Source organism: Crocodylus siamensis, chromosome 2, assembly GCF_052110815.1.
Source record: "Crocodylus siamensis isolate JL-2025a chromosome 2, ASM5211081v1, whole genome shotgun sequence".
NCBI classification, from domain to species: Eukaryota; Metazoa; Chordata; order Crocodylia; family Crocodylidae; genus Crocodylus; species Crocodylus siamensis.
In genome coordinates this window covers 292,597,763-292,623,336 of record NC_143396.1, presented here as the reverse complement: position 1 = coordinate 292,623,336, position 25,574 = coordinate 292,597,763, and the positions used below count along the sequence as shown (strand labels likewise).

The following is a 25,574-nucleotide window of genomic DNA, read 5'->3' as shown; positions in this document are numbered from 1 at the left end:
GACTTCATTTGAAATTATTTATTAGTGTGGCTTAGCCAAATCAGCCTGGTTAGATTGCAGATGTCATGACTAAAATAGAATATGATGGTTGGATTCAGACTACCTCCAGAAAGAAGTCTGCCAAGGGGACGGTTGGGGTAGGGGGTGGCGGGAAAGACCAGGAACACTTCCAGTCTGTGTCTTGTAGCTGCATAGCATCATTCAGCAGAATCACAGCTTAAACTGGCATTTTGGTAGGAATCAAACTGAAAAAAGCTTTTATCTCCTTCTAATTTCTCTCCCCCAAAAATGCCATTCTCTTTTGCTTAACTCATTGTGTCCTAGTTTATTCACAAAAACACAGCACTAGAGAATGATCTAATTTGGAACATAAATATTCATCTGCACATTGCATTGCACTCTCCAGGAATCTGACGCCAGTGCATGAGCACGCTCTGCAAAGGCCTGAAGTCATGAGATAAGAAATATAGCCGTTGTAATAGTCAGAGCTGAATCCTGACAGTGGGTGGAATTAGTTGGATAGTAGAGAAATCTAGTAACTAATTATAGGTACTTATGCTGAGTCAAAATGACATGCTAGACGTGCTTACTGAAAGCGGTGTGTTTTAGATATTGTCACTGTTTCCCGTACATGCTGCATTTTGTAGGGAAATAGCAATGCCCTTCTTTCTACACTGAAGTCTGGGCTACACACTGCTCTTTCAGGGATGTTCTGTTTTAAACAAAATGCCTCCAGTTCATTCCTGCCTTACTCACAAGGACACTGTTGCAGGTGGGAATGAATTGTAATCCTGGGCTTTCTTAGGGTGAAGCTACGCCGTACTAAATCTGTGGATGTTAAGTGCTGTTAAATCACAGTGTCCTGTAAGTAGTTGAACGTTAAGGGTTAATAGCATTTCTTGCCTGCATGGCTCTGACTTGTCACTAGATGACTTGTGAGCAGGGTGTGGCTAGGACCCAGGACACCCCTGCTCTGGGTAGGAGGAGTGCTGGGATCCTGGAGGACTGAACATTGCTACTTTTATCTCTGTGGAGCAGAAGTGAAGTTACCCTAACATGAGCTGGGTAGCACAGCCCAGAGTTAACCCTCACCTGAAGTGACATAACTTTAAGATGCTCAGATGGCACTTACCTTATTACATCTGTAGAGTGCGGACACATTTTAACTGCCCTTAGTGTGGTTTCAGTGTAAAGTGTAACTTCACACTCATTTGTTTTCCATGCTCTCGAATTCAAAGCCGGTTTTGATGTAACCTGATAATTTACTGTGAGAGGAAGAAATCTGCTAGGACTTTCAGGCTTAAGCAGAGTTCATAGGGTGCACTTTTAGCAAACATCATGCAAGCAGGCCCATGTACCTTAATGCAATACAAGTGGAAGTAAAGGGAGCTCTGCATGAATGAGGGAGTGAGGTCTCATAGGTCACCTTACAGAGCTGGGTCTAAACTAGAACAATGCGTGTTGTGTATCAGGAATCATGCTCTCAAATCTATGGGGGTTCACTTGTACTTCTGCCCAGACTTGGCTACATTCCTCAACCCACCCTATAGGACTGCGCTTCTTCAGGTGTGTGCACAGTGAGGGTTGCTTCCCACAAAAGGGCATCACAGAGTACACACAAGCTTAAGGACCCCCCTGCTTGAAAATCTGGCCCGTTGCTGGATCTTGTTTTAGTAGGCAAAGACTTGTTAATACTCACTGACACAGTGGGCAGCCTATGTTCATAGGAGGCTCATATTGGGAAGAAAAGGGTGATTTTTGGGCTGCTTTTTTGTTAAAGAGGTAGTGAAAGGAAGGACCTTGTATGTGATACGTCAGTGAGGAAGGTTAATGAATAGTAATGATGATCTCACTTGCTCTTATCCACTGTTCTTCACTGTTTACTAGCAAAGGCCAAAGACAGCTTACAGACACATTAGCTCTGCTCCTACAAAGACTTCTTTTTCATGCCCTTGCTTGTTCCATTGACTTTAAGAGGACTATTTACAGTGCCTAGACTTAAATATACATGTACCTTTTTGAAAGGTAGGGCCTTTCTTATCACTAAATCTTATTGGAAAATGAAAAGTGCAGGGTTTTGTTTTTTTCTTTCCTTTTCTTTCTTTCCCTCTTACTTACATTACCCAGCTTAATCCGGTATAAATCTCCTACACGACCCTGACTAGGCTGGAATAAACAAGGTCTGTTCGCTTGTTAGTGCAGCCCATCCATCACGGAGCTGTTGGGGCCGTGCCATTCTGGCTCGCCTTTGATATAGCTATTAAAGTTTTATGTCCTGTTTTCATTTGATACCTAGTAACCCATAAATCCAGCTGTGGATTTTTTTTTCTCTGTTCTAGAGGCCGAGTCTAAGTATTTTGGGCTCATTTCAATTTGCCCATGCTTCTGCGTCAGATGTCATTGATCTAGCAGCTGCTGTTCCAGGGAGAGAGACACCTCTGCCCTTCCAGCGCAATATCTATCTGAGGCAATCATCACAGGCATCAGGAGAGACCTAAATCTGCTCTTAGGTTCAGAGAACATCAGCACGGGGTCACAGATTAGAATGTGCTTCTCTTCTAGCTCTGCACAGTCCCCTGGCAACTCAGTTTGAATTGCAAACAATTTGGGGGAGGGACAGTATGTGCAAGTGTAAAAAGCACTGAGATGATTGAGAGTGCTACGCATGTATCTTTGATGTGAATCACAGATGTGTGACTTGTTGCTGACTGCTGTCAGACTTGAGAAAGAATTGCCAAAGTGGTTAGTCGGATTCAGTGCACAATGCACACCTTTTTTATTATTAGGTGTGGACAGATCTATGTCTAGAGCCAGACTTTAATTAATCTCCATCTGTACATCAACCGTGGACAAGTTGCCTCACTCATGAGAAACTATGAAACTATGTACTCTTGCATCGTTTTGAAACTTCCATTTTGTTCTCACCACTCCCCAAAGTGCTTTAGTCAACCTGGATTTGGTGTCGTCTTTAATGTATTTCCAACTGCTGTTCCCCACAACCTTACTGCTGGCTTTCAAAGCGAGCTTCTCTAATCCTATGGAATATTTCAGGAGGAAAGGAGAACTTTGCAAGCACGCCACACTGATGGCTACTACATCTGTTTTTTAGGCACCATAAAAAGGGGTTTGACACTCAGGAGTTCTGGGCTCCCACAAAACACAGGCTTAATGGAGGCTACCTATCCTCATTTCTTCTTCAGTGTAGTTAGTGGTTCCTGAATCGTGGTCCTCAGTGTACTGGTGTCCTATGAGGCCATCCTAAATGGTCTACATCTCATCTGTGAATTGCCCTGGGCCCCACATGTCTATTCATTTATGTGCTGGGTAAGAAATCATGGTGGTCTTTGAGAAATGGTGGATTCTGATTGTCATCTTGTGGTGCAACCAGGCCGTCCACCATACAGTCGTAGAAAAATAAGGAAGGGACCTTAGGCAGTTATGACATCCAGCTGCCTGCCCACGCCAGGATCATCCCTGATTGCACGATCCCAACCCAGTGCCAGTCTAAACTGCTCTTATACATCTAAGGATGGAAATTTCACAACCTCCTGGAGTAGCCTGTGGCAATGGCTCACCACCCTCATAAGTGAGAAAGTTTGTCCTTATTTCTGAGGCCCCCGGTGATTTTTGTTGCATGCCGCTGGACTCTCCGATTTGTCTCCACCAGGACTGTCCATGGGCAGCACGCAAAGCTGTGGGCTTCTGCCCAGCTCTTACTGTGCACATTGCTGTTGCGGTGGCAGCCGCCAGGGTCGCTGGGCTTCCCCGCGCTCCTCCAGATGCTGCTCCCTGCCCCTGTTCCTGGGGGCAGGAGGGGGCCAAGCTGCCTCATCCAGATGCTACTAACAGCTCATTTGATGCTTTGGAGACAAGATATAGTGCTCAGCCAATAGCTACAGCCATGAGAGGGTTAACACAAGACCCCCAGCAAGAGGGTGGTGTGTGTGGGGGGGATGTCTCCATCAGTGTGTGTGTATACGCATATTCACTCCTGCACATACATTTGGGGTCAGATTCTCTTTTGGGTGATGAGTATTGCAACCCCCTAGACATCAGAGGAGACAGTGGGGGGGGAACGGGCAGAGAAGAACATGCCTAGCAGAAGCAGGGCGCGTGGCATCAGGATATAAAATGCTGAATGACAGAGGATGAAGGTAGGCCAGGTACAGAGATGTGAAAAGAAATCCGATACCTTTATTTGGCATTGCCGACAATCGTTCCCTTCGGGCGCTGAGTGAAGACTAGCGAGGCAGGGAGATTTTACTGTGTGCTGATCCCTAATCTATGGTACTTTAGCATCAGCGTTTATAAATGAAACTCCAAGATGGGCATTAACCTATAACGGTAATTGTAGCAGCATAATGAACAGCAATTTACCTCTTAAACCTTTTTTCTACATTTGATTTCTGTGGGTGTCTTTGAAGTATGAAATTTCCACCGGGCTTTCTCACATCTTTAAATAATTATCGTGAAGGAGAGAGTAGCTGGTCCTTGGATGAAAGTGCAAACTTAGCTGGCAGATATAACTTTGGGGTAGTGTGCCTTGCCTTTTAATAGTTGTGAAGGCCTGCTGTGTTCTCTGGGCCTTAAAGCACTTAGATGCCTAAATTGCCTTTCCGGTAGAAAGCCCTGTGTAAACACGGAGGCTGTCCAAATGGCATGCAACCGGGAAATATTTTTCAGTAACTTAAATAATACAAATCTGTATTGGAGGCATAATGCTGTCAGTGGGATATGCCGCTTTTCAAATAGTGGTCTCAGATGGGACCTGTGGAAGTTGTCTCTTGTAAGGAATAAGGAATGCGTAATTCCTGCAAGCCTAGAAACATCTTGTGTGTGCACGCCGGGGGGGGGCGGGTACATCTAATATTTGAATACTGATGCTTCAGTTTGCTTCAGACCAGTAATGGGAAAGTGTTTATTATTTCAAATGTGAACTATAATAAAAGACCTCGAAGAAAAGCCTCCAGCTTTTGTGGACACATGCTGAAGATCTTTAGCCTGTTTTCTGTCCCGGAGCACATGTTGCGATTGGGAGTGCAGCTGTATCTCGCGGCCTCAGGCTCAGTGGGGACCCGTAGTGCTAGATGCTGTACAAACACACGGCGTGTAGGAACACGTGCACTGATCTGGATCAGTTTGGAGGTGTGTTTGTGACAGTGCCGATACCAGGCTCGTCAGTGGAAAGCAAAGGGTCCTTCAGTGGGCAGGCAAGTGATAATGCATTCCTTTGCACAGTCTTGTCCCTTGTGCAGTATGATGACCATCACTAATTTTAGATGCCTAGAAATATAGGACTGAAAGGGGCCAACAAGCCACTCCGACCTTTTTTGGAGAGGGAGGGATATAAATGTTAAGAAGATTAATAAACAGATAAATAGGTTTGGCCAGCTGCCTCCTGCTTGGGGCAAGACCACCCCTGTCTGAACCATCTCATCCAAGCGTTTAACTTAAGTTGCCCTTGGAAACTTCCAAAAGTGAAGATATCCCAGTCTCGCTAAGCAGCCTGGTCCAGTGTTTAATCAAACTCACAGTGAGAAGGTGCTTCCTAACATCCAATCTGCATCTCCCTTGTTGCAATTTCAACCCATTCCTTTTGCCCTGCCTCTGTAGATTCAGAGAGAGAATTACCTTCCAGTAATCCAGTACCCTTTTTGGTATTTGGAGACTTGTTAAATCCCCCTCAGTCTTTTCTTCCCTAGACTAAATAATCCCATGTCTTCCTTCCTGTCTTTATATAGTTCTCTGATAATTTTTGGTGCTTTCCTCTAGACACTCATTTGTCTGTGTCATTCATCAGATGTGGTGTGTAAGACTGGACATAGGAGGTTTCAAATAGCGGTCTTGATTGGGACCTGTTGAAGTGGTCTCTTGTAAGGAATGTGTAATTCCCACAATCTTAGAAATATCTTGCAGGGACAGGGGAAAAGCCCATCACCCCATCGTAGAAAGAAATCAGTTTGTTTGTGCACAGGCTGCTCTTGACAAGTACGTGTTGGTGGCTACTTATCCCCATGTTACATGTGCAGCAGCTGCTCTTATGAGCTTCCCCTCCTATGCAATAAGGGACCTGCACCACCCTTGGTTTTCGTTTTACTTCATTCATTATCAGAAGGGGCTGGGGGTGGTTGTCTCTTGCTGGCTGCATCTCAGTCTGTGCCTTGACCTCCCTGATTTTGCTCCTCCTTGTTCATATGATACTCGTCCTAATGATGATATCTATCTACATAGATTCCTGTCATCTCTATAAATGTCCAACCTGTTTTTAATCTTGTCTGGTTCGTGGCCTCAGTAACTCCTGAAGGCAGTTTGCTCCAAAGCCTAATTACGTGTGATGTTTGTTAGATATGTGCGTCTAGCTCAATGGAGAGGAAACTTTGCCTTCAGATGCCTTCCCCTGTACCTGCTCGTGCTGGAAGAGGGGTTCAGCCTTCACCCTTTGGGGAAGCATCAGAGACAATGAAAAGGCTGGGTACAGTGTGTGGCTCTTGGGGTAAAAGAAAGCCAGAGCATTGGGCTTCTGCTGGGGAAGGGAAATGTTGGGTTGCTCTGGGCATGGGGAGCCCCTGTGACTGGGAAGCCTCTAATGTTTCCTTTCCAGTTTATGGACAGGGATAAGTATAGCAGGTAGGGTCTCTGCACCTAGCAAAGTTTATCCCCTGGTTGAGAACAGTCAGAGATGGTCCTTTCATTGACAAGGGGAGACAGTGGGGTTGTTCCTGAACTTCAGATGGAGCAACCCCATGCACCAGTGTGGGCTGGGGGTGACTGGCTGGGCAGCAGCTCTGCAGAAGAGGAGGTGGGGGAACAATGGGCAAAAGGCTGAGCATGAGCCAGCAGTGTGCCCTTGTTGTCGAGAAGGGTAATAGTATCCTGGGCTGCATTGGTAGGAGCATTGCTGAATACAGGGGAGGTGATTCTTCCCTCTATTCAGCACTGGGGAGATCACATCTGGAGTCCTGTGTTCAGTTTTGGGCCCCCCACTGCAGAAAGGATGCGGACAAGCTGGAGAGAGTCCAGTGGAGGGCAGTGGAAATGGTATGAGGGCTGGGGAGCAGGACTGGTGAGGAGAGGCTGAGGGAACTTGGCTGATTTAGTCTGCAAAAGAGAAGACCGAGGGGGGATTTGATAGCAGCCCTGCCGGGGGGCTGCAAAAAGGATGGAGCTGGGCTGTTCCCAGTGGGGGCAGATGACAGGACAAGGAGCAATGGGCTCAGGCTGCAGCAAGGGAAGTTGAGGTTAGATATTAGGAAAAATCTTCTCTCAAGGAGGGTAGTAAAGCACTGGAACAGGTTACCCAGAGAGGTTTTCTAATGACCACCCTTGGAGGCTTTTAAGGCCCGGCTTGACAAAGCCTTGTCTGGGATGATGTAGTTGGGGCTGGTCTTGCTTGGAGCAGGGGGTGGGCTAGCTGTGACCTCCCGAGGCCCCTTCAACCCTCATTTTCTAGGATTCTCTGAGTTAGGGGAGAAGCCAGAAGCCCCAGATTATGTCTCAGGTGTACTGTGAGTTGTTGCAGCTCTGTCTCTGAATGGCATTAGAGAACAAGAGAAGTGAAATCACAGTGGCCAGATTCAAGCTCTGACTTACTGAAAAAGCTCTCTGTTTGAGCTGAAGTGCTGTTTTCTACCTATCTAGTCTAGCAACTGCAGGTATTTCTTTGAAGTCCAGACTTACTGTGGCTGTTGCTGAGGTTGTCCAGCATATAGGACTTTTCCCCTGTGTGGACCTGCCATTCCTTGGCCCAGTATCAGTAACTCATGCCATTCTCTGCAAGGATTGCTTTTGACAGACGTGTCTAGAGTGAACAGCAAGACACAGATCCAGCCTCGTTTTAACTCATGGGCTCTCACCTTGGTTGATTAGCAGCTTTTTCCCATGGCTGGTCACACGGGGAAGGTTAACAAGGAGTATGCCTTGCCTTGGAGACCCAGATTGCACCAATGGCATGGGAGGGGAGTTTTGGAAGGTGGGGAAACCTTTTCAAATTGTCCATCGCAGCCACTCCTCTGAGAATCAACCATAAAAATACAAACTCAACATGAGTATTAGTCAGCCCTCAGTTTGGCAGTGCCAAGCTACTGAAAGCAGGCTGTAATCATGGAAAACGCCTGGCAGCCTGAATTTTAGGCACTCGTGGAGTGAGCAATGCCATCTCCCCTCATGTGCAACCTGTTTCTTGTCCACCTGTTTTCCAGCCTCTCCATCGATCAAGCTCCTGGTGGATGACCCTATTGTGGTGAACCCTGGGGAGGCCATTACGTTAGTCTGCGTGACGACGGGAGGAGAACCGGCTCCCAGCCTCACGTGGGTGAGATCCATCGGGGTCTTGCCTGAGAAAATCGTCCTGAACGGTGGGACCTTAACGATACCCGCCATCGCTTCAGAAGACGCTGGCACCTATAGCTGCATCGCCAATAATAACGTGGGCAACCCCGCAAAAAAGTCCACCAACATCATTGTAAGAGGTAAGCCTGGCGTGAAAGCGCTCCGTTTTCTCCTTCGAGGGTTAACTCACTTGGGACCTGCTGAGGCAGGGCAGCTGCCTTGCTACCTGTGCCCTGCAAGGCCACATAGGTTGCTGGGCAGTTATCATAAGATAATGGTTTTATCAGTATGGGATTGAAGCAGTGGTGACATGGAACCGGCTCTCGCTCCTACCTGGCATGGAAACAACTTTAAGGACCTTGTCTCGGGTCTAGAAGTAGTCCCTGTGGATTCTCCTTTTTCTGCCAACCTCTAGAAGGAGAAATAGCAATGGGGGAACCACTGCTACCTCTGGGTGGGCTAGACTTGCTCAGCATTTCTCAGACACACAGTCCTCTTCTGTGGTGTCTGTGGCAGTGCTCTCTGAAGCAGAGACATATGGCATACTTCTCTTGCTCCTCTGAACACTTGATGTGGGGTCTTTGCAGGCATTTAGGGTCTCTGCTGACAAGACAACATCACTGCTTCTAAGCTTGTCTTTGTGGCCCTGAGGACTGGAAATGCATCATACTCTTTCTTAAATCCAGGACCCAGATGTAATCACACGAGTGAAGATCCTGGGGCCTCTGGCATTTTAGCATTGATAATTTAATCCAGACCTGGATTAAACATCATTCTCCAATAAGGATCTAGGAGAGATTATATACAGAATAACTGCTGCTAGGTGAAGACAAAATCTGCCCAGTTGTTTGTGGCTTTTGGTAAGGGCCTCGAATCACTAGAGAGAGAGTCGGAAAGGAGAGCTCCACCGGCTGGTAAGCACCAGCAGTGTGAATTAATCTACCTGAACTGAATAGTTCATCTGAAACTAAATTTTCTGTAATCTAATCTGCCACTGGTACTGAAACATAAACTCCCACACAGTGGGCACTCTTAATAACTTGTGATTAATCCTACTCGGGAGAATCTGCTGTATAAGGAGTAGTGGTGTGATTATTTTATGAGAGCCATAACCTCTGTGCACTCCTTATTGCCCAACATATTATACTTTTCAGTAGGAGGATGAATTAGTGTCTATTTCTGGGAGGACGGTCAGTGAGACAGCATAGCATCACGCCAAGTTTGTAGGAATTTCTTGGCCTCTTGCAACAGCTTTACTTATAATATTATCTTTCTATTTGAAGTTCTCAACATTTGGCTGAAAGGGTTTATTATCGAGGTGCAATGCCACTGTGTCATTTCGAGAATGCAGCATCAATGTTAATTCACAGTGATTTAAAACAGCAATAAGATTGGGTGAAGGAGGGTGGGTGTGAAATGCAGATTTGCTATAAATAAGGAGAAAAGAAAGACTTCCCATACAAACAAAAGTTGTTATTTTAACTGACCCAACAGAAGGCACCATTAAGCCCAGAAGGAGAAAATGAGTTCATGGCCCCCCTCAGAAAAAAATTTCATGAGTCATGGCATCATCATATTAGTATGCTTATGTATTTTTTTTTTAAATTTCTAGAAGCCCATGACTTTGAGGTTCTGGATGCCTATCAAATTATTTTAAACCTATCTGAGCTTTCTTTAAAAAAAATGTGATGGCTCAAGTAATTCTTCACACAGTGAGGTGAGGAAAGAGAGCACCACAGCAAACCGCAGAGAAGACACAGCTGACTTCCAAGCTTGGTACATTGCTAACTCCGTGTGATGAAAGCAGGGTGTGTGCATGTGCACAGATGTGCATGGGTGTGTGTGTTAAAAGGAAAGAGCTAGCTTAGAAAAAAATATCACCTGTCTATCAGCATTTGAGTTTCCTTTGCTACATGTTACATCTGAGATTTATGCTGTTGAAATAGTAGTGGGCAATATTTCTGAGGTTTTTTGCTTTGTTTTTGTGGGCATTGCATAGTCCTTTGCATATTATCAGTCTCATGGCTTCTCCTGTGCATTCGTTCTTTCTTTTTGTTTGCTGGGTGTCATGGAGTGGGTGCAGGGGCGGCCGTGATCCCGCTAGCGCCCCCTGCTGTGTCACCGTAGCTGATCCAGCACCCTCATATCCTCGCCCGCCACGTCTTTGATGGTAATTGGTTCAATTAGGGAGGCTTCCTTTATCTCTTAAGACACAGCGCAAGTTGAACTGCCCCTGCTCTGTATGGGGTACCTCAGTGCACCCCCGCCTTTAAGGGCTAATGCGTGCCTCCAAACCTCCCCTTTAGCACACCCCAAGCCTCGCAGCTCTACCGGACGTTCTCCCGGCATATATTCGCCCCACCTGGGCCTCTGTTCCCCTCTCGCCCTCCATCGGGCCTACTCGCCCCACCTGGGCCTCTGTTCCCCTCTCGCCCTTCACCGGGCCTACTCGCCCCACCTGGGCCTCTGTACAGCTCTGCCGAGCTCTGTTCTGCTCGGCCCTCGCTGGGGCCTGTGCCGCGCTGCTCGCGCTTCCCTCACCCTCTCTGGGGCCTGTGCCGCGCTTCCCGCGGTCGGGGCTCAGGTGGCCGTAGCCGTGCCTGGCCCCCTAATCCTCCTTTGGGGTCTCACACCTTACTCGGGCTTTACTCCCGATACTGCCCCGCTGGGCTGGGGTCGGGATACCCCGCTAGCTCCAGGGCTCTTCGCTGCCCCCTTTTTTGCTCTAGGGCTCGGCCAACATGCCCCCAAACAAAGCTGAGCCCTCACCCTCGCCCCCTCTGGGGCCTGTGCCGTGCCTCTCGCGCTCGTTGCCCCCCTCTGGGGTCTTCCTCGCACTCGTTGCCCCCCTCTGGGGCTCAGATGGCCACAGCCGTGCCTGGCCCCTTGACCCTTTCCTGGGTCGCTTGCCCCGCTGGGCAAAATACCACCCTCACGGGCTGGGGTCCGAAACCCCGCACACCGCGCCTCTCCGGCGCAAACAGCTGTGCCCCACTGGCACCACTCCCTGTGCCACTACTGGGCACCCGGGGCCCCAGATTACTGGGGAGCTCCCGTGAGGCCTCCTCACACCCCTACAGCCTCACCCGGTCCTCTGGTACAACCATAACTAAACCAAGAGCCCAACGCCTATAACGCAAACACAAGAAGCGTTGAGTGTGGCTTATAACCCAACACTCACTCGGCTCCTTAGTCACGGCCTCTTATAGGGTTCACTTGCCTGCATCATTGCCACCGGTCAGGGCAACCATCGACTCGGCCTGCTCGGCTACCTCGCAGAGGTCCTGCTCCTGCGGCAGCCAGAAGGGAACTGCTAGCTAGGCTCCGGCCTGGGCTGTTTATAAAGGCCCGGCCCTGCCCTCTTCTAGCCAACTGACCAACATTAGTTGCCCTGGCAACCCTCATCTGTGCTGCCCTATCGATTGGCAGCTGTCCTTATTACTGTTGCTAGTAGCGAGCACCCTAGTGCTCTGCTACGCTGGGATTTTCCATGCAACAGCTGAATACACTAGGCATTTACAGAAAACATGAAAATCTGAAAGTTAAACCACAGGGACTCAGGGGCAGGTGTTGGACCTCAAACTCATTTCAAAACTAACCAGATTTTTATCTGGTTACCTAGATCCCATGTCCTTACTGTCTGTTTCTGGTGATGGTACTGTATTTACACAAATACATGATGAGGTCTCTCCCTCCCCCTGCTTGGCAGAGAGAAAAAAAGCCCTCATCTTATTACCACATACAAGGGAGTCTCACTAACTACAGTGTCTATCATCAAACTGCTGGCAAAAGCAGCATGTGTTCAGCAACAGAAACCAATTACGAAGTTGATTGAATGGAGTCAGGACTGAACATGACTGCAAAGCACATCCTGAATCACACAAAAATGCTAATAGAGACTTATCACAAGGACAGATTAATTCATAGTTTCATTGTTTCTAGGGTCAGAAGGGACCTGAGCAGATCATCAAGTCCGACCCCCTGCCACGGCAGGAAAAACGACCCCGGCAAGATGTTCATCTAACTTCCTCTTAAACACCCCCAGGGCAGGAGCCTGCACCACTTCGCTTGGAAGTTGGTTCCAGACCCTAGCCACCCTGACCGTGAAGTTGCGCCTCCTCATATCTAACCTAAACCTGCCCTCTGCCAGCTTGTGACCGTTATTCCTGGTCACTCCTGGCGGTGCTCGGGGGAACAGAGACTCCCCCAGTGCCTGCTGGTCCCCCCTGACTAGTTTATAACAGACCACAAGATCCCCCTCGGCCTTCTCTTTTGGAGGCTGAACAGGTTCAGGTCCCGCAGCCTCTCCTCGTAGGGCCTGCCCTCTTGTCCCCTGATCAAACAAGCGGCGTCCTCTGGACCCTCTCCATGCTGTCAACGTCCCTCTTGAAGTGCTGCGCTCAGAACTGGACACAGTACTCCAGCTGCGGCCTGACCAGTGCCGCATAGAGGGGGAGGATCACCTCCCTGGACCTGCTCGAGATGCATCTGTGGATGCACGACAAGGTGCAGTCAGCCTTCCTTACTGCCTCCCCACACTGCCAGCCCGTGTTCATCTTGGAGTCAATGATGACCCCCAGATCCCTTTCCGCCTCCATGCTGACAAGAGGGGAGTTCCCCAACCTGTAGGTATGGTGCCGGTTGTTCCTCCCCAGGTGCAGCACCTTGCACTTGTCTGTGTTGAAACCCATCCTATTCTCATCTGCCCACCCTTGTAACCTGTCTGGGTCTGATTGTAGCCTGTTGCATCCTTCCAGTGTGCCCACGTCCCCCCACATCTTAGTGTCATCAGCAAATTTGAACAGGGTGCTTTTTACACCCTCATCCAAATCACTGATGAAGATGTTGAACAGTGTGGGCCCGAGGACCGAGCCCTGCGGACCCCCACTGCCCACGTCCTTCCAGGTTGAGAAGGACCCATCCACTACCACCCTCTGGGTGCGGCCCTCCAGCCAGTTGGCGACCCATTTGACTGTGTGGGTGTCTACACCACAGCCCCCCAGTTTCTTAATGAGAACCAGGAAGATTATATCCACTGCTACCCCTGCATCTAATGATCTGGTGATCTGATCGTAAAAGGCCACAGGGTTGATCTGACAGGACCTGCCACTGATGAACCCGTGTTGGTTGCCCCTAAGCATGACCTCCCCTGCTGGCCCCTCCTGGATGTGTGCCAGCATAATTTTCTCAAACAGCTTGCCTAGGATCGAGGTAAGACTAACTGGCCTATAGTTTCCCGGGTCCTCCTTCCTGCCTTTTTTGAAGATGGGAACCACGTTGGCCCTCTTCCAGTCCTCCGGTACTTCACCAGAGCACCATGAATGCTCGTAAAGCCATGCCAGGGGACTTGCAATGACCTCGGCCAGTTCCTTTAGAACTCTAGGGTGGAGATCGTCTGGACCGGCTGACTTAAATGTGTCCAACACCTCCAGAAGCTCCCTAACTAAATCCTCACTAACCCGTGGCCTAGGTGTGCCTTCCCCAGGGCCCGAGGGGGGCCCAGCAGGGAGGTGGGTGTTCTGGTCCCTTCTTAGGAAGACAGAGGCGAAGAAATCGTTAAACATGTTAGCCTTGCTGTCTGGTGTGACGACCAAATTTCCCATCGCGTCCCACAAGGGCCCCACATTACCCGGGACCTTCTTTTTACCCCCTATGTATTTAAAAAAGGATTTCTTATTGTCCTTAATCTGGGAAGCTAGTCCCAGTTCCATCTCTGCCTTGGCCTTCCTAACTACCCCCCTACATCCCTGAGCAACTACAGAATAGTCGTCCCTGGTGATGACCCCTTCTTTCCATTGGGTGTAAGCCTCCTTTTTAGCAAGGAGACATTCCCGGATGCTTTTGGTGAGCCACAGAGGCTTGTGTGCTCTCCTGCTCCCTTTGATCCTCGTTGGGATTACCTTCCTTTGGGGTTGGAGGATCGTCTCCTTAAGGAGCAACCACTCTCCTTGGACACCTGGCTCCCCTCCCCTTTTAATTAATTAATGCAACACATCTAAATAAGACATAGGGTAGTGCCCATTAAGTGCAGTCTTCCTCACTGCCAACTCTTTTTCCCAGGTCAAGGTGAGCCACAACATTGCATTAATTTTGACATCTTCATTCCCACAGCTGAGCTGAGTCTTTCTTTCCCATTCCCAATCATTCCTGTTTCTTAACAGTAACCTTTAATGCCTGGCAAACATCACAAAATAGGGCCCTAAACAGTTCACCCAGAATCCCTTTGTTGCCCTTCTCTCTCAGCCTGGTGCATATGATTATTGTGGCCCTGCCCTCCATGAGGTGGAGCTGGGCCAGGTTGCCTTGTGTCTTATCTGCATATAAAATTTTCGAGAATCCCAGGACTTGACAAGAACACCCAGCTCCAGTCCTGAGTCGGGGGCTAACTAGGACTTGTACCTTTGTGAAGAGTATCTGGAAACACATACTGAGCAGTGATGAGCTATGGGGTAACCATGGCTTGACATACTGTCGACTCTGGTGGGGCTCAGCCCAATGAACTGTGTGGTAAATCATAAGCCTTTGGCTTTGAACTAATATCTTGCATGGTTTATACTCTATATAAGTAGGTACAGACATGCTGCTTAAAGGTGCAGATAGAAGTGTAGCTCCCAGCTGTAAATCAGAACGATTTTTACAAAGCATTCTGAGTTACAGCGTTAGCCCAAAGCAACCAGAAGTTCCCTGCTTTTTCCAGGGGGAAGGGGAATCTAGTAGCAGACTTAAGACCAGCAGCCAAGTCCCATAGAAAGGGCCAGGGCTCTCTGCCAGCGCTTGCTGCTTTCAGAATGGGAGCGGGGAAAGGCAGCCAAGGAAGCTCTTTCTTGGGGCTCCCCAGCTGATGATGAAGGTTGGGGTGTGTGAATTGGATCCCCCTCCCACCTTGCAGGGGCTACATTACACCTGCCCTACCCTCCTGGGGGAGCTGAAACCCCCCCAGACAGAACTCCCTCTGCTCCCTTTTGCCCCTCCGAGTCTGAAAACAGTGAGAAGCTGGGAGCTCTTCAGACACAAATTACAAAAAATGCTACATTTTGTAACATCTTCCTCTGATACCTCATGCAATGAGTGGTTAGATTTTCACCCAGTCAGCCATTTGGAAGCTGTTTGCAGCTGTGCACTTGTGTTTGGTGACAGCTATGAGCTGCTTTCTGTGGCCAGATCAGGCAAAAATGGCCACTTCTTTCTGCCTCTTAAAATGTATTTATGGAGTCACCTGGGCTAAAACCTACAACCGTTTCAAAATCAGGCACCGTGCATCAATTCCGGATGCACTAAGTGCATGGGTACTATATATAAAATGCTACAGCCATGTTTAACGTCAAGGTTTTTGTTTTCTAATGTGCTCCTCACTTCCATATACTCAGGGAGCACAGGGTCTGATAATATGGAGAGGGGAAATGGGCTCCTAAAGGAAAATGTTGGGGGTTAACAGAGAACCAAGGGGCTACCTAACTTCCCCTCTCCCCCCCCCCCACCATCCCCATACATTTATTTTCCCTACTGTAGCAGTGAGAGGGGGACAAATTCAAGGCAAACCTCCAATAATTAGAAGCTGTACCTGGAAAACTGTAACAAATTTATAAATTTTCTACATATAGAATCCAATTATTGGGGCGTTGCCTTATATTTGCATAAAAACAGTAATTGAACCTTCATTTGTAGTACTTCCCTTGTCTTGGTTTTCAACATTTTCTTCTCATCTAATAGGGTTGGGTCAGTGTTGCAGCTTCAATCCAAGAAATGTGAGAAACAAGGCTTTTCCTGTCGTTATCTTTCATTGAGCCAACTCTATAGCTGAGAGAGTTGTTCAGCAAGCTTTTTGCTCTCGCACTGTGCCCTTCCTCATCTAATGGCATTTAACAGCCACCTTTATGGTTTTATTCTTGTCCTTCTAGACCTATCGAGACTTTAGAAGCCACTGTTGCAAATGTCACCTGCACCCCTCTTGAAAAGTTGATTTAAGAACAGAATCATAGAAAATGAGGGCTGAAGGGACCTCAGGAGGTCACATCTAGTCCAACCCCCTGCTCAAGGCAAGACCAGCCCCAACTATGTCATCCCAGTGAAGGCTTTGTCTAGTCAGGCCTTAAAAACCCGCAAGGATGGAAAGTGACCCGCCTCTCTGGGCTCTCTGGGTAACCTGTTTCAGAGCTTCACTGCCTTCCTACTGAGAAATATTTTTTTCTTAAGATCTAACCTAAACTTCCCTTGCTGCAACTTGAAATATGATGCCTTTCAACTAGTAGGGTGTAGGTCTCTCGTAAAAATGACCCATTTTGTCCTAGTCCCACATCACTGAGCATCTAGGCAGGCAGATTTCAGAGTAGGTAAACAAGGGAGGTAAAGTCAAGGCAAGGGAGCATAGTCCTGAGATTAGGATGGTGGTTGGGGACGTAGTAGAAGTAAGCCCATTGTCATCTTCTGCTATGGACTTTGTGTATGAAGTTGGCCAAGCCTGTATCTCAGTAAGTTACTGAGGCCCTGTGCTCCTGGGGACCAGAGAAGTGCTCATGAGACAAGTGATGCATATGAATGCATTTAGGCAGGTGCCAGGTAATTTCCCCTATTTTCTGTCCGTTGAATCGAGATAGCTTAAACTGCTGTGACTCCCAGCTCAATGAATGTGTGAGTAGAAAGAGTCTCTAAGCAGTTCTTCCCCTTCGTTACTTCACAGATTTTGGCTTGCGGGTTTTCTTGTGCCTCTGTAACAAGGAAATGTGTTTCCCAGTTTTCCCTTTGTTGGCAGTTCCCCTCGCTTTTTTTTCCACATGCGCCTACTGTGGAACGATGTACGTGCACTGAGAACACTGAGTCTGGTGGTTCAGTCACGGCTTTGATCCCCTTGACACATTTTTTCCTCTCCTGAGAACCCTAAAAATCATCCTGAAGCCTTGGTCCCTGAAATTACGAGTATTTGTAATAGCTGCGCAAGAAAAACAATGCATTTGTTCCTCCCTGTGGGTGTGTATACCCACCTCGAGAATCGATGGATATTGTAACGAGTTTAATGAGAAGACAGATCCTCACATAGAGCATCAGCCTCGAGTTTAAAAGACTCCTGTTAAGATAAGGTACCGTTCTTCGACTATGTTGAGATTTTTCTTTTAGCCGAGTTGTAAGCCAACCGAGTCAGCTTTCTTTGTTTTTCTACTGCCAAGCTTTCCTGCTAGTGCCATTCCCTTAAAGCAGTCAGATAATGCTAATGAAATTTTTGCTGAGATGATAAAGAGACGTTATACTGAGTACTGCAATGTCATTCCTTAAGAGGCACAGATATAAGCAATATCTTTCACTCTCCCCTTTTGTTCTGAACAAGAGCTCACTAGAGGCAAATAAATGACTTGTTGAATCACAGTTTTACTGTCGGAGCAGCTGCCCCCGTGACAACTCCATGTGCTGTTTACCTGGCAATCACCACTTATTGACGAATGCAGTGAAATGCAGACGTTCTTAAGAATGCCATTAATGGCTTGTTCCAATCCGCCTGCCGTTACTGCAGAATATTTAATTCCTTCAAGATAATATTATGCTAATAGGCGGTTTGGGTCAAAAAGGAAAATCTAATTTCAGCAGAATTGGCCATTAACCAACTCTAATGGTGAGCATTTTCTGTCCAAGTGCCTTCTGTAGGTTGAGGTCTTTAAGTTGTCCGTGTGTGTTTGCAGCAGCAGCATCCTCCACTTCCTTCTCCCTTGACCCTTATAATTGAGTTCATGTAATGACCACTGAAATAGCTTCATGTAAGGACTTCTAATAAAAAAGTATGTGGGGATTTAGGCTTGTTTCCTCCATGGTCAGTCAGGAAACTCCAAGAAACTTTCATGAATACACTGTCCCTCAGGTATCAAGCCTTGTTCAGGTAACTCTCCAGGAAAACTGATCCCAAATCCCCTGTGACTATTCACCATACAGGGGCTGGCCAGGAACATGAGAAATTTCCTGGGCAAAGTTTTGGAGTGAGACGATTTTGGGTATACAGTAGAAACTGAGCTCCAGCTGAGACATCTTTCCTTCATAGGAGTGGAGGAGCCTTCCTTGCTTTGGGCGTAAACAGAAGTGCAGCTCCCTGCTGTCACTGAGAAGGCTTTACAGGTTTTGAGTTGCAACGATCCCCCAGACCACATGAAGTTTGCTTTGGTTCCAGCGGGGAGGGGGATCTAGCTGCCGGGTGCAAGCCTGCAGCTGGTTTCCCCTAGTAATGGCGCTTCCTCTCTCCCAGCCTGTCCCTGTTGCAGAATGGGGGGAGGAAAGGGAGCAGAAGGAGCTAGGGCTTCCCCAGCCAGCTGTGGAGGGTGGGGTGGGTGCACTGGAGCCCCGCCCCACACCTTGGGGGGGCTCCACTACATCTGCCCCACCCCCCGCCGGGGCTGAACCCCCCCACCAGATTGAACTCCCTTTGCTCCCTTCCCCCCTCCCATTCTGAAAACAGCTCGAGGCTAGCAGGCAGCACAGACAGAAGTTACAGAAGATGTTCTGTTTTGAAACATCTTCATTTGACCTCTTATGCTATGAGAGCTCAGATTTTCACCTGATCGGCCATTTTTTTAAGCTATCCGCAGCTGTGCGCTTGTGTTTGTTCACAGCTATAAATTGCTTTCTGTTTGGGTGAAAATCGTTACTTCTTTCTTCACTCTTTAACACTGTTTTGGTAGTTCATGACCTTCTAATGAATAAAGGGAATAATTTAACAAATGGAAAAAAGATACCTTTTCTTAAGGGAGAGCAAAAGATTCTCCCTTAAGAAAAGGTAACGATTGTCTATTTCCCTGTTATGTTTGGGTATTCAACATTTCTTGAATGAAATTGGTGCCGCACTTCAGGAGGGATGTGGACAACATGGAGAAGGGCTGGAGGAGGCCACTCGCATGGTCAGGGGCAGCAGGGCAGGCCCTACGAGGAGAGGCGACGGGACCTGAACCTGTTCCGCCTCCACAAGAGAAGGCCGAGGGGGATCTCGTGGCCTGTTTCAAACTAGTCCGAGGGGACCATCAGGCACTGGGGGAGTCCCTGTTCCCCCGAGCACCGCCAGGAGTGACCAGGAATAGCGGTCACAAGCTGGCAGAGGGCAGGTTTAGGTTAGATATCAGGAGGCGCGACTCTTTCCGGTCAGGGTGGCTAGGATCTGGAGCCAACTTCCAAGGGAAGTGGTGCAGGCTCCTACCTTGGGGGGCATTAAGAGGAGGTTAGATGAACATCTTGCTGGGGTTGTTTGACCCCAGTGCTCTTTCCTGCCGTGGCAGGGGGTCGGACTCGATGATCTGCTCAGGTCCCTTCTGACCCAACCAACTATGAAACTATGAAAAAAGAAAAAAAGGTGCACCTGCCTTGTCTCCTGTAACCCTGGATCTGTGTAGAAATTGTGTGCAAGTGTCTTTTATCCCTTAAATCTTCAGATGACCATGCTTCTTCCAGGCTAACAGAAAATAGGCAGAAGGTGGACTCTATTACCAAATAGCTTTAACTGAACATAGGGCTGCTTCAAACTGGGCAAAAAAGCTGAGGTCAGAAGCTCACTAAGTTTGGGTCCACTTAATTTATTACTTAGATCCTGGGATATAACCAGAACATAAGGATTATAACCAGGAATCCCCGCCCCCTTCACAGATACAGCTGGAGGGTGGAGATGCATTCTAGCTCTGTGGTGGGCTTTGTGCCATATCTGAGGATCACAGCCATGAAACACACCTCCCATTTGGGATAAATGCCACCAAGGGACTAGACAGTTCATTTTGACTGTCACCGAGAAATCACAAACAAGCCCGTTGGACATGGAGAGCTTCTGGACACTAATTCTAGGTGCCACAAATGCACCTATGTTGTCCAAGGGTTTGTGCATGCAGATTGGAAGTAGGCAGGTGAAGGTTGCCAGGTGCAGCACTGAAGCAATGCAGAAAATCCCACAAAGACCTTTTTGGAAGGAATCCATTCTCAGTCTTTCCTGTCGACATCACTAAAAGCTGCCAGGCTCTTCTGGAAATACGATCTTATGTGAGTCATGCAAGGTCACAGAACAAGTCTGTAACTTAGCTGGAAATGAGGCCCACGTCTTCCCATTCACCTTTAGAGCCTGCGGTACAAGACCATCCTCTCATGACATGAGTTGTTGAAGTGGAAGATACGGGGCATGGATTTAATACCATTATCCTTGTAGGAAATAAGAGGAAGATGATGTTGCTTCCAGGCTGTTTACATGTTCATTTATCAAGAGAATTAGATGTTTGATTCTCCATGCTCCGCTGTGGACATAGGATGACTGTCTCTACCCCTTCCATGTTCTAGCTCCATGAGAGAGTCACCAAATCCATCCTGCCTTTGCTTCCTGGACACAATAATAGGGTTGAAAGAGGCCTCAAGGGTGGTCTAGCCCAACCCCCTGTACAAATGCAAGGTTGCAATTTAAACCATCCCAGACAAATGTCTGTACAAGTTCTTGAAAGATCCAAAGAAGGAGGGAGACTCCACAACTTCCTCAGGCAGCTTGTTCTCTCTTCTGCTCTTGAAGTCAAGCAGTTTTTCTTGATATTGTTTCTGGTTTTTATTTCCTGATGTTTACCTCCATTGCTGTAAGCCCTGACTTCTATAGCAGGAGAGAACAATTGAAAACCATGCAATTATAGAACGAAAATAGGGAATTCATCTGTGAGATGGAAGTGCATAGGCTGGAGACACCTGAGAAAAAGAGGGATTTCGGCATATTATATTGATTGTTTGGGGAACGTGCATGAGTTGCCAGTACAATGTAGTTGTGATAAAAAAACTAACTCCATTTTAGGGAGCATTAGGTGAGGTATGTGCACTAGGGGTCTTGTACAAGACCTGGGTAAGATACTTTAAAGTCATTTAAAATATTGTGTGCAGTTCTGATCACTAGTGTTCAAAAAGGATCAACTTAAACTGACATGTGTTCACAGTAGGGTCCCTAGGATGGTGACAGGAATGGAGACCTTTCCTTACACAAGAAGGTTTAAAGAAGCATGACTTGCTTAGTTGAGCAAAATAGAGATTAAAGGCAAATATGTGCAATTTATACAAGTACACATACGGGGTGAATATTAGGGAAAGCAAAGAGCTTCGTAGGCTAAAAGCTATCCTGGCACAATATCAAATAGCAAACACAACTGGATACAGATACGTTTGGTTTAGAAACAAGAAGGTTTGTCTCAGGGAAGTGAAGTTTGCAGTGACCGTCCAAGCAAAGTGCTAAAGGCAAGAAACACGCATCTAGCAAAGAGTGAACAGAATACGTTTCTGGGAAGGATGGTACGGCAGGACAAAGGAGTTTGAGCACATTGGGTAGCATGTGTGATGTTGAGTCAGGTGGTCTTGGTCCTTGCATTCACAGCATCATAGAAATGGGGTTGGAAGGGAGCTCAGGAGGTCACATCCAGTCCAACCCCCTGCTCCAAGCAGCACCAGCCCCAGCTACATCACCCCAGCCATTGTGGAATAAGCATCTCTCTCTGGCAGTGTGATGAGTGTCAGGCAATGTTATGCTTCAGGGCTTTGCTAGTTGTCATCTAGGGCCAGGAAGGAGTTTTTCCTTTTATAAAAGCTACTAGTTTCGTTTTTGGCTTCCTTTAAGGCATTGGCTAAGTCTAGGGATTTTGACTGATGTTCATTGATACTCCTGGTTCTAAAAACCCAGAGGTTCTGAACTAAGAGGTCCTTGTTCTTCTGCTCAGGCTTCCCAGATTTGATGGGAGGAAGGATTTTTCCCCCTAGGTTAAATTGGCTTGGACTGTGAAGGGTTTTTGCCTTCCGCTGTGTTGTGAGGCAGGGCCCTTTTCCTAGCATTGTCTGAGCATGTATTAACTAACATATGAATTAACTGTCCTGTCATCACAGTGGCAGGGTACTGGAAGTGGCTTTGTTATTCCTGCCTGCAAGGGGGTATTCTTGGCTTTTCTGGATATTGTTTTTTATAGTTATGCTGGAGAATTTGAAGCAGTAATTTTTGGGAATGTTTCAGTTAATGATGCAGGGGATCGGACCTGCTGGCCCAGGCCGCCCTTCCAGTCTGATGTTCCTGCAGTTCTCCACCCTCCTTCATAGCAGCATTTCAGCTATTTGCAAGCTGCCATTATGCTCCTCCCCACCAGCAACACTTAATCTTTTTTTTCCTCCAGACTAAAAACCCAGTTCCGTAAGCATCTCTCCACAGTGCCAATTTCCAGCCCTTTAATTTCCCAACCCTTTTTATTTTACTTGTCTGCATTTGTATGCTAATACAGTGCCCAAAACTGGCCACCGTGCTCCAGCTGAGGCCTCCCCAGCACCGAGTGCCTTGCAGATGACGCTTCTGTTAGCACCGCCCAATATTGCAGCTGCGGCACATGGGCGATGCATCGCTCCGCGCACATTTTCAGCAATGCCACTGCCTGCCCAATTATCTTTCACTCTGTCTTGGTGAAGTTGCTTTACTTCTCCCTTCCTCTCCTGCTGCATCTCTGCAGTAAGACGCATCAAAGCAACTTGCTGCAAGGTCTGGTGGAGTCCTGACCAAAGCATGAGCCAGGGAGGAGGACATGGCTTCCTTCTCGTTGGCAGGGCCATTCAAGACTATCTTCACCCTTAAGCCCTAATCTGCTCCACCTGAGAATTCAGTAGCATCTCATTCTTCCAGCCCAGCTCTGCCTCCTCATAGCTTAGAGACTGCTGACGAGGTTTTGATGAACAAAGCCCCCCCTTACTAGCCAGTACCCTGGCAGGCTGGTAGTATGTGACATTCTGCAATTAGCCTTTATCCGGTTGAGCCAACCCCACCGCTGTTGTTTCTGAAGGGCTAGGCTTAGCTGAGAGTTGATAAATGCCTACACCGCTCTGCTGTCAGGGCCAGCACCCTTGTGTATGAGGCTGGGCATGGATGCTAGAGTGTGTGTACATTATACAGAGGTATATTAAATAGGACCCAATTGAACCCCATGGTGCTACTGTTCTTCTTTCCCTTCCCTTCCCTTTCCCTCCCCTCGTTTCCTCCCCTCCCCTCCCCTCCCCTCCCCTCTTCCTTGCCTTGCCTTCTCCTCCCCAGACCTGTGCACATCTTCACCAGTCCCATGGCACTTGCAGGAGGGCCACCGGAAACCAAGCCTCTCTTCCCCCCTCGCCCCCTGCACTCTCCCCTAAACACTTCCATTTGGCATGGGTCAGTTGGGGAATGAGGCCACAAAGCTACCTAGAGGACATGCTGTCCTTCCTCCTGTTGCTTCTGAGCATGCCAGTGCCTGAAGATCTTGAGAGCAGCAGCAGGGTGGGGAGCTCCCTCGGGACATCTTCATGGCTTCGTTTTCGTTTTCAGAATCCATGCAGCGAAGCTCGGGGAGAAAGGGGAGGGGGGCTTGTTTTCTGATGGCCTGTTTTCCTTCTTGTCTGTGACGCCTCAAACGCAGCAGCATCCTGCAGCTGGAAGACCCGGAACAGCGCAGAGTTGAGTAGGGGAATGAGACACGTAGTGAAACCTGGTTGGCCTGTGGTAGACGAAGCTTTCTGACATTGCACGTTCATTCTTCAAGACCCTTAGCAGCTCCTGATCCCTGCCTTTTTCCTTCCCCTCTTGGCGTGCATCCCCATGGGCTCATAACTACAACAGAGGCAGAAATGGTTTTCTTTGCCATGCAAAAAATTCCAAGATCCCCCTAAGTTGTCCCTTTTTATGTTCCAGAGTACTTAAGACTGTTCTCTGCCAGGTTCAGGGTGCGGATTTGAACCTCAGTCAAGCACATGCCTGGGGAGAGCCCCCACCAGCAGGGTAGCTTGGGGTTGTTGATGTGATTCCACTTCATGTAACCTGCTAGGTGTTTCACTGGACAAAGAGAAAGCCAGCCACTCTGTAGCCCACTGGTTAGGGCATCCAGGTAGATGGAGGGCATTGATGGATGTGAAACCTAAACTGAAACATGCAGATTTTCAGAGGGAAGGTGGTCCAGGGGTGAACATGTTCAGCTGGCACTTGGTGGACAGAGATGTGCCAGGGCAGCCACTGGCTTCCTGCATCGTCCTGGGCAGGTCGCAGAATCACTCTGTGCGAGATGCCCCCTTCCTTAATTGAAGTGAGTGGCCCTGCCTCACTGCACGGAGGTGTTGTGAGGGTAAGCGCGCTGAAGGTGTTCAGGTACTAAAGCAGTGGTTCTCACCATTTTCCGACTCAAGTCACCCCTTGTTAGACTTAAAAATTCCCTCGGAAAAATACCAGTGCATCGTTTTCACTTTTTTTTTTTGACTACAGAAAAATAGAAGGGCACTTCTGTTGCAAAAAAATTCAGCTCACAAGTGTTCAGAGTGCTCTTAACACTGTGGATTTCTGTTTGAAATCCTCGGGTTTATCATGTGTGCACACTTAACAGTGGTGACATTGTGTGTCACCTTGCAGCACCCTTGATGGCATCTCTAGGGTGCTGTGGCACCCTGCTTAAGTATCACTGTATCAGTGGGCACGTGAGTACTTAAGATACTGGCCAAAGATTTAACTTGCAGCTGGATTTGATGCGCAAAATGTCTTGCTGTGTTATGCGTCTCCCTATCTACGTGCCCATGCAGGGATGCCTGAAGGGGACTCTGTTCTGAGAGTGCAGGTGCTTGTTGCTTTCTGAAAACCAGGTCTTGTTTAAGGTGTCTCAGACTGGATATCCCAAATTACTAGTGACTTCTGGAAATCTGGAGGTATAAGAAGCAAAGAACAGTTCCCTGCCTCTTCACTGCTGGTGTGTCTGTTTTGGGTTTTGGTGAAGGGCAAAAGCTAGTGACTGCCTTCAACGCAAGGGCAGAAGTGCTAGGTAATGTTCCTGGAGGGCATCCAAGGATGAGAGAAGGCAGAGGAAAGGATAGCCAAAGCAATCCTTTACAGGGCTGGCATGAACATACACATTACTAATATGGAGAGTGTGTGTGTGTGTCATTCACACCAGGCAAGAGAATCACTGCATCCCCAGCAAATGCTAAAATGACCCTGCCAACATTTATCTAATATCATTGTTCCCCTTTTTAAAGCAAAGATTAATGGCAACTTGCATGTGCATGGGCGACCTCGAGGCTTCCCCACATGAATCTGCGCAACATCATCTGAAATCTGTTTCTCTAAGGTGGACTTCCCGATCAGCTGTGTTTAATGGGGAGGGGAGAGGGAAAAAAAGCTACATTTGTGCAGAAACTTTTGCCAAGCGTTCCACCTCGTATCTGAAGAGCTGAAGGTTAAACAGAGGAGCAGAACAAACTGTGCTGACTGTCAGAAAGATGCTCAAGGAGACAGA

The 25,574-nt window shown here is 47.9% G+C and overlaps 1 protein-coding gene across 2 annotated transcripts in view; it reads left to right on the top strand.

Moving 5' to 3' along the window:
• Positions 1-25,574, top strand: part of MDGA2 (MAM domain containing glycosylphosphatidylinositol anchor 2) — a 695,817-nt gene that overhangs the window by 372,393 nt on the left and 297,850 nt on the right. For both annotated transcript variants that reach the window (XM_090034430.1, XM_090034431.1), the window contains exon 6: positions 8,199-8,468. In XM_090034430.1, the coding sequence (XP_089890556.1) occupies positions 8,199-8,468 (270 nt within the window). The remainder of the gene's footprint in view (positions 1-8,198; positions 8,469-25,574) is intronic.